Source organism: Mobula hypostoma, chromosome 7, assembly GCF_963921235.1.
Source record: "Mobula hypostoma chromosome 7, sMobHyp1.1, whole genome shotgun sequence".
Classification (NCBI taxonomy): domain Eukaryota; kingdom Metazoa; phylum Chordata; class Chondrichthyes; order Myliobatiformes; family Myliobatidae; genus Mobula; species Mobula hypostoma.
Genome location: NC_086103.1, coordinates 24,691,160 through 24,700,655, shown reverse-complemented (window position 1 = coordinate 24,700,655; position 9,496 = coordinate 24,691,160). Strand labels below are relative to the sequence as shown.

General features: G+C 40.6%; 1 protein-coding gene across 4 annotated transcripts in view; it reads right to left on the bottom strand.

Moving 5' to 3' along the window:
* LOC134349193 (E3 ubiquitin-protein ligase SH3RF2-like) overlaps positions 1-9,496 on the bottom strand; it is a 97,501-nt gene that overhangs the window by 6,788 nt on the left and 81,217 nt on the right. The window contains exons 9-10 of one of the 4 annotated variants that reach the window (XR_010018608.1): positions 9,126-9,186; positions 4,039-4,233 (exon numbers count right to left, since the gene is read on the bottom strand). Coding sequence is in view for 3 of the 4 variants with exons in the window: in XM_063053157.1 (XP_062909227.1) it covers positions 3,917-4,233; positions 8,840-9,186 (664 nt within the window). In the remaining variant the exon portion in view is untranslated. Of the gene's footprint in view, positions 1-3,916; positions 4,234-8,839; positions 9,187-9,496 lie in introns of those variants that run through there. The other 3 variants (XM_063053157.1, XM_063053158.1, XM_063053159.1) reach the window with 3 other exon arrangements.

Here is a 9,496-nt window from a genome sequence, read left to right as displayed (position 1 = left end):
TAAAGCAATGTGGAAAAGCAAGCTATGAGAGAGGGGATCATAAAAATTCTGCAAACATAATCAATAGATTAAATAAATGGGCCAGAAAATGAAAGTTGCACTATAATGCAGGATAATGTGAAATTATTCACTTTGTTTAAAGAATAGAAAAGGGCATAGAAGTAAAGTGGGTGAAAGGCAACCGATGACTGTACTGTATGTAGGTTTCCAGAAGGCATTTGATAAAGTGCCAAACCAAAAGTTATTGTAAAAAAATGAAAGCTCATGATATAGGAAGTCCAGACCCTTCACCAGTCTTAACGAAGGGTCTCGGCCCAAAACATCAACTGTGCAATCCTCTCCATAGATGTTGTTTGACCTGATGAGTTCCTCCATTATTTTGTGTGTGTTGCTCTGGATTTCCAGCATCTACTGAATCTCTTGTATTTATGATTATACAGGGTAACACATTAGCATGGGTAGAAGATAGAATCAGGGAGGAAGCATAAATGGATCATCCTCTATTTGGCAAGATATAACCAATGATGCACTGCTGATCAACGATCGATATTAAGTTGTTTTGGGCACCATATTTAAGAAAGGATGTACTGCCATTAGAGAGGTCCAGAAGAAGCTTACAAGAATAAACCCAGAAATGAAAGAATTAGTGTATGAGGAGTGTGCGATGTCTCTGAGCTTATAATCACTGGAGTTTAGATGAATGAGGGGGGAACTTATTGAAACATACTGAATAGTGAAAGGCTCAGATGAAGTGGATGGGGAGAGGATGTTTTCTATGGTGGAAGGGTCTACAACCAGAGGGCACAGCCTCAGAATAGAAAACTGTCCCTTTAGAACAGAGATGAGGAGGAATTTCTTTAGCCAGAGGGTGGTGAATCTGTGGAATTCATTGCCACAGATGGCTGTGGAGGTCAAGTCATTTGGTATATTAAAGTGAAGGTTGATAGGTTCTTGATTGGTAAAGGCATCAAAGGTTATGGGGAGAAGGTACAAGTACAGGCTTGAGAGGAAAAATAAAACAGCCATGATTGAATGGTGGAGCAGACTTGATAGGCTGCATGGTTAAATGCTGCTCCTATGTCTTATGGTCTTATATTAATGACTTGGATGAAGGTACCAGAGATGTGGTTGCTACATTTGTTCATGCCGTAAAGAAAGGTTGTACTGTATGTCATGGAGAAGACACAAGGAGGCTATATCTGGATATAGATAGGGTAAGGTAGCAGCCAAAAAATTAGACTATAATATGAAAGTTGATAGGAAAAATAACAAAGAAGCCCATTTCTAAATAGTGAAAGACTGCAAACTGCTTGTCCTAGTGCACATTTTGCAGCAGGTTTTAACGTAGTACTTCTACCCATCAGCTAAAAGGATTTTATTGCTTATTGCTAATGGAATTGAATATAAAAGTAGGGATGTTATCCTTAATTAAAGAAATATATTAATGTGAGAGAAGCATTTTGGAAAACATGCCCTAAATTTCAGAAAGGCAGTTTGTATGAGGATAATTTGGTGAGGAGAGACTTGTATCTGCTGGAGTTTAAAAGAATAAGGTTTGAATTATTGAAACATAAGATCCCAAGGGATCTTGAGAGAGTGAATGTCCAAGATTTTAGAAATGGGGTGAATGCTTAACAATAAGACAGAGAGGAAGTGAATTTTTCATTCCCAAAGGGTTGTGAGTTTGTGCAATACCCTTCCTCAAAGTGTGGCAGAAGCATAGTGGGTATTTTTAAGGCAGAGGTAGACAGATTCCCACAATGCAAGGGGGTAAAAGATTTCCATTTAATACGTAATTAATGTTACATTTAGACCAGCCATATTCTCATGAAATGGAGGAACAGGGTTAAGAACACCTGGAGCCTAGTTCTGTAATTGTTATCTTTGGAGGCTTTTATTTTAGAAGAGAGTCACCTGTGAAGATTCAGAGATATATTGGAAATTATTCATGAAACACATACAGGTACAGCAAGAAATTAAAAGAAGCATTATGTTAGCTTCTAAAGTAAATTCAGCAAGTTATGAATTTTTGGAATCCTCACCTCAAAAGAAAACTAGATTTTCTGTGTTTGAATATATTGAATAGGTTTTTTGGATGCTAAAGGAATAAAAGAGTTTCATATTACGATAGGAAAAGTTGAAATCAAAGATTACTTGTGATTTATTTCATGCTTGAACAGGCTCAATTGGCCATAAAGGCTTAGAATTGTTCATATTTCTTATATAACGTTCTTACTAAACGTAATACAAGACTTGCATTTATATAGACTTGTTCATGAACTCAGAATGTGCCAAGGCACTTTATGACTGATATACCATGTTCTGAAGTGAAGACATTATGTTCAGAGAGCCAGCTTTTGCACACAGGAAGGATAAATGTGATAATGATGAGCTTATCAGAAGTGCAGTAAACAGTGTGTAGAATAGTAACAGGTTTCAGGAAATTTAGATAAAGACTGTTTAAATAGGCAGACAGAAGGTTGACGAAATTAAACACAGATGTGTGAAATGATTCATCTTGGTTGGAAAACAAGGAGAGTATGAACTAAATCAAATATTTTTAAAGATATTGTAGATGCAGATTAACACACACAAAATGCTGGAGGAACTCAGCAGGTCAGGCAGCATCTATGGAAAGGAGTAATAGTTGACATTTTGGGCTGAGGAAGTCTTGATGAAGGATCTCAGACTGAAACGTCGATTGTTCATTCCTTTCCAAAGATGCTGCCTTACCTGTTGAGTTCCTCCAGAACTTTGTGTGTACGTGTGTGTGTGTGTGTGTGTGTTTTACTCTGGATTTCCAGCATCTGCAGAATTTCTTGTGTTGTACATGCACATGTTGAGGTTGGCTTGACAGGTAAGAAGACTGCTAAAGAGAAATTACAGGGAAATTTAATAATGGTGTTTAAAGCCTTGAAGGCTTTTAAGGAGGAATTGGCATGGTAACAAGGGCATTATAGATTTAAGGTAATTGACATGAGAGCTAGAATTATTTTATTATCATTGACTCTTATGATGTGAAATGTGTTGTTTTGCAGTAGCACCACAGTGCACAGACATAATAAATAAATAAATAGCGCAAAGTAATAAGCAATAACGAGGTAGAGTTCATGATGGCAGAGGGGAAGGAACTATTCCAAAAACAAAATTCTTCTGAGTAAGTTCACGACCTCAGGAGCCATTCCAACTTAAGGTGCAGTACAACGGTTTAAGTGAAAATTGATTAATCCTGACTTCCTCTTCACAGGAAACAGATGTCATCTCCTTCAACACACATAAACTTGCATAATTTACTCATCCGGTGGCCTTCGTAATCACGACTGTAATAGGTTCCTGCAGTTTCAACTTAGTGTGCAACTCTACCTGTCTATTAAATGATTCAGTACAGACTACAGGGCGGAGCTTACTTGAATCTCATAGCAAAATATTATGTTTCCAATCATAAGGCTACATGGTTAATGTGATAAATGACAAAAGTTGGTAAAGGACGAGAGGAGAGGGAAATGACCTTTTTATGTCCCAGTGGATGACTTAATTTTAGTCCATTTTCACATTCTAGGCATGGCATTTATTTTTCCAATGGGACAGGGATGTGTACTTATGTAGTTATTCATGTCAAGATAACATTGTGGAGTTAATCGTGAGCCAGCTGCATGTTGTAATGGGGAATAAAATCTTTTTTCTATAAAGATGAGCTAAACAGATTCCCTCACTTCCACTCTGCCAATATTCTGACATCATAAAATACAACAGTTAATCTCAAAACTAATTTTGCCACAGAAAGACCTCACCTTCCGATAGTGAGTGGGAACATATCTGTCAGAGGGGATTGGTGGAATTTAATAGTCCTACTTCCCTTGGCATTAATAAAATTACTCCCCTTCTTTTCATTACCATCTCTCAGAAATCTTGTTACCTATTGAAGCACATTGAATGAGTTTGTGATGATATTGGACATTCTTCCACAGCAGAGCTGTGCAGGGGAGATGGAGGGGTGCAACGATAACAAGAATCCCAGGAGCCGGTTTTTTTGTGTACCGTCTGAACCTTCTCCTCAGTTCCTGTTGGGCATGAACCAGCTCTGCTGTGAGAAATGATGGGGGCCAGGGTTTCTTGTAAAACTGGTTCCTCCATGACCTGTTCCGGCTTTACCGACTTGTTGGCAGCCTGGAATTTAGGCCTTGTGGATGAAGCTGCACACTGAGGCACAGAAGTTCCGAGGCCAGTCTGAGCCTGAGAGAAAAAGAAACAATCAATGAGATTCATTGCAAAACTCCATCGTGATACAAAGAAAGAATCTATCTGTCATACAGTTGAAGCTAATTATCTCATTTAAAATGATGTATTTCTTATGCAGTGACAAGGTCCATGTAATTCATATATCTGGGTTATCTCAGTCACTTCTGGAAAGTCATAAAGCAGCAATTCACTTCAACTACTAACTTAGTCAATGGCCATCAGTGCTTATAATGTGGCCTTCTCTACATTGCAGACACAGTGGTGACCCTGACCTTCCAGCCGTCTGCCACTTTAATCCTCCATTCTCTTCTCGACCTCCTACTCTTTTCCAGTGGAACCCATTGTATGCTTAAGGAACTTTGAGATTCAATATTGACTAACCTCAATAAAACTTCACTGTTTGTGCCAGGGTTTTCTAGCTAATCTTTGATTTAAGATCACTTCACTTTAATGTTAACTCATTGTTTTCCTTTCTCTATAGGTGTAGCTTGACATTCAGATATTTTTTCAGCAGCTTCTGCTGTTCAAAGCAAATTTATTATCAAAGTACTGTATAACTATCACAATGACTTTGATATTCATCTTCATGCAGGCACCCACTAAACAAAAAAAACATAGAATATACACACACACACACACACACACACACACACACACACACACACACACAAGACTAAAGAAAATCCAATGTGCAAAAGAGGACAAATCCAGCAAATTATTAAAAAAATAAACAAATAATACAGAGAATATGAACTGCAGAGTATTCAAACTTTTTATGATATCCCAGTAGTTTTGTTTCATGCTCATTTCTAATTATGACTAATTGTCTTTAATTCCAGGTTACTAACTCAATATAATAACCTGGAATGCATTGATGACTGGCTTTGTGGCTGTGGACTCACTTTTGTGAACTTCATTTCTGAATGTCATTTGCTTACTTTTATTGTCTGCACTTTTTTTTCTGTGCATTGGGTGTTTGATGGTCTTTTTATGGGTTTTATTGACTGTCTTTGTTTTGTGGCTGCTTGTAAGGAGAAGAATCTCAAGGTTGTATCTAGTATATATACTTTGATAATAAATGTTCTTTGAACTTTAACTTCCATAACTGCACGAGATTTAAACTTAACTCTCTGGATTTCTACCCCAGTAATTTGATTGCAGTGTTATCTCAGGACACAATATTCTAAGTATGGCAAAATGTTTTCGATGCACTCAATATAATTCCTCTGCTTTTGTGCTTCATTTCTTTTGTTATGAATCCTGGAGTCCACCATACTTTCTTCAGCTTTAGCCACTTGTTGCATGAAGTTATGTATTTAAGCAACCAGCTCCTTGACTTCCTGTACATCCCTTAATTCTGTACCATTTACTCCATCTCTCTCCTCATTAACACACACAAAAATGCTGAAGGATCCCAGCACCAGTGCTGGAGAGACCCTTCATCAGAACCAGCTCTGCGGTGAGAAATGATGAGGACAAGAGAAAGGTGAGTCGAAACCTTTCATCAACCTTAATGAAGGGTCTCGGCCTGAAACATCGGAAGTTTGTTTTTTTCAACAGACACTGCCAGACTTGCTGAGTTTCACCACCATTTTGTGTGTGTTACTCTGGCTTTCTAGCATCTGCAGAATCTCTTTAGTTTATGATTTGCTCTCTCACATTCTTTCTGCCATAGCATGTCACATTAAGTCTTTCTGTATTTTGATAAGAGCTTTTCCTCTTTAGTGTTTGATGCAGCTTAACAGACTCATAGCAGTTAACTAATGCATCAACAATCATAGGATTGTGAACTACTATGTAATTTAAAAACGTAAACACGAGGAATCGTGCAGATGCTGGAAATTCAAGCAACACTCATCAAAGTTGCTGGTGAACGCAGCAGGCCAGGCAGCATCTATAGAAAGAGGTACAGTCGACGTTTCGGGCCGAGACCCTTCATCAGGACTAACTGAAGGAAGAGTTAGTAAGAGATATGAAAGTGGAAGGGGGAGGGGGAGATCCAAAATGATAGGAGAAGACAGGAGGGGGAGGGATGGATCCAAGAGTTGGACAGGTGATTGGCAAAAGGGATATGAGAGGATCATGGGACAGGAGGTCCAGGGAGAAGGAAAAGGGGGAGGGGGGAAACCCAGAGAATGGGCAAGGGGTATAGTCAGAGGGACAGAGGGAGAAAAAGGAGAGAGAAAGAATGAGTGTATATAAATAAATAACGGATGGGGTACGAGGGGGAGGTGGGGCATTAGCGGAAGTTAGAGAAGTCAATGTTCATGCCATCAGGTTGGAGGCTACCCAAACGGAATATAAGGTGTTGTTCCTCCAACCTGAGTGTGGCTTCATCTTTTGCTGAACACCTACGCTCTGTCCGCCAGAGAAAGCAGAATCTCCCAGTGGCCATACATTTCAGTTCCGCATCTCATTTCCATTCTGATATGTCTATCCACGGCCTCCTCTACTGTAAAGATGAAGCCACACTCAGGTTGGAGGAGCAACACCTTATATTCCGTCTGGGTAGCCTCCAACCTGATGGCATGAACATTGACTTCTCTAACTTCCGCTAATGCCCCACCTCCCCCTCGTACCCCAACCGTTATTTAATTATTCTTTCTCTCACTCTCCTTTTTTGCCCTCTGTCCCTCTGACTATACCCCTTGCCCACCCTCTGGGTTTCTCCCCCCCTCCCCCTTTTCCTTCTCCCTGGGCCTCCTGTCCCATGATCCTCTCGTATCCCTTTTGCCAATCACCTGTCCAGCTCTTGGCTCCATCCCTTCCCCTCCTGTCTTCTCCTATCATTTTGGATCTCCCCCTCCCCCTCCCACTCCCACTTTCAAATCTCTTACGAGCTCTTCCTTCAGTTAGTCCTGACGAAGGGTCTCGGCCCAAAACGTCAACTGTACCTCTTCCTAGAGATGCTGCCTGGCCTGCTGCGTTCACCAGCAACTTTGATGTGTGTTACTATGTAATTGTCATGATTAGAAACAATGGGGAAGGATGCCTATCTACAGTTAACAGAAAACTTTTGTCCGCAGCAGAGATAATTAAATAGAGTGAGATACAATAGCATAGATACTGCAGTCTGAATTACTTCCTGTTCCCTGGTAAGGAAATGGGATATCATAAAGAAAAGGGGCATCATAAAATTGCCTTGGATTTCTTCCGATATTATCACCCTCTTCCCTCTCTTGTATAGTTTCCATTCTCCTTTCATTTTCATATATCAGTGGATTGCGATAACAGTTTGAAATGTGGACAACTTCACTCATCTCAACACTGAGTTAATTCCATAATCTCTGGACTCACTTTCAAGGACTCTGCAGCTCACGTTCTCAGTATTTTTAATTAACTGATTGATTTTTTTTGTTCTTTTTGTATGTGCACAGTGTGTCTTCTTCCGCACATTGGTTTCTTGTCAGTCTTTGTCTGTGGTTATTCATTGATTCTATTGTATTTCTTTGTTCTACTGTGAATGCCTGCAAGAAAATGAGTCTCAGCGTAGTATATGGCGATATATACATACTTTGATAATAAATTTACTTCGAACATATCCATTCTCTCTATTCCTCACAAACCCAGAGTTTGGACTCGCAGCTGTCCTTCTCCTAATAGGGAGAAAGCCTGTTTCATGACATAGATTTGCCCTCTGATTTTCCTGCTCAGTCTATAAAGACAGAGTAAACCAAAGCTGATATCTTCTCAGACTCCCTCCAACCTTTCATCACTCATGACTCCTTCGTTTCCCTGGATGGATGCTGCCCAGTCCATCACAGGCCTCCCCACCCCTGAGCACATTTACATGGAGCACTGCCACAAGAAAGCAGCATCCATCGTCAAGGAGCCTCAGGTCCCACACCACCAAGTTCAGGAACACTTATTACCCTTCAATCATCAGGCTCCTGATGCAGCTTGGATAACATCCCTCACTTCTACTCTGAAATGATTCCATAACCTATCGACTCACTTTCAAGAACTCTACAATTCATGGTCTCAGTATTATTTAGTTTTTGTTTGCACAATTGGTCTTTTTTTTTGCATTTTGGTTGCATGCTTATGTATAGTGTGGGCACGTGGCCAAGTGGTTAAGGCATTGGACTAGCGACCTGAAGGTCGTGAGTTCGAGCCCCAGCCAAGGCAATGTGTTGTGTCCTTGAGCAAGGCACTTAATCACACATTGCTCTGCGACGACACTGGTGCCAAGCTGTATGTGTCCTAATGCCCTTCCTTTGGGCAACATCGGTGGTGTGGAGAGGGGAGACTTGCAGCATGGGCAAATGCTGGTCTTCCATACAACCTTGCCCAGGCCTGCGCCCTGGAGAGTGAAGACTTTCCAGGCGCAGATCCATGGTCTCACAAGACAAATGGATGCCAATAGAGGCTTATGTATAAGATTCTAAACATATTTATTTTCCTGTAAATACCTCCAACAAAAAAGAATCTCAGGCTAGTACAAGGAGGCATACAAGTACTGTGATAATATACTTATTTAGATTGTCCATGAATTCTCTCATTTAACTCCTTTCCTACACCTCAAAGACTCCCGGAAACATGGGTCAATTTCTCTCTTTTTTTATTTATTCCTATCCATGATGGCACTAATAAAACCCACCTTGCTCAGATTGCTTCTGTCCTCATCTTTACATTGTGACGGTGTAAAATTTGACATTGGTACACTGCCCCAACCTGCAGTGTTACAGCTGGAAGTTTCCTGGACCTGTGCTGCCAATGCTTTGCCACTGGGTGGAGCTGTTGAGGCAGTGTTGACCATGGGCCGGATGGGCAGGCTCGGTCTGCTTGATCTCACTGCACTCGGACGGCCAATACGGGCAGTGACGGCCTGCGCAAGCTGGTGGGATGCGAAAGGCTGGGCTTGTATGACCACAGCTGGAACACACCTGCCATTTGTGCTCTGACTCTGTACCGGCGGAACTGCAAGTGTTGGACGATGCGCATTCGCTGAAGGAACAAAAGAAAATGCAACAATTGAACTTGCTGTAAATTTTATGCCTCAGCAACAATCAAACTATATTATTGCAAGCAATTCTCAAACTGACTGATGAAAGCTGAGAACTGTCTGCAATTCCACTAAAAATTGGTGAAGATGTGGACAATCTGTCAAAGGATATAGCAGACTGTAGACCAGTTACTGATCTGGGTGGAGAAATGGCAGATGGAGTTCAATCCAGGCAATTGTCAGAAATTTCTCTTTGGGAGGTCAAATGTAAGGGCAATGTACACAGCTAATCGGAAGACCCCTAACAGCACT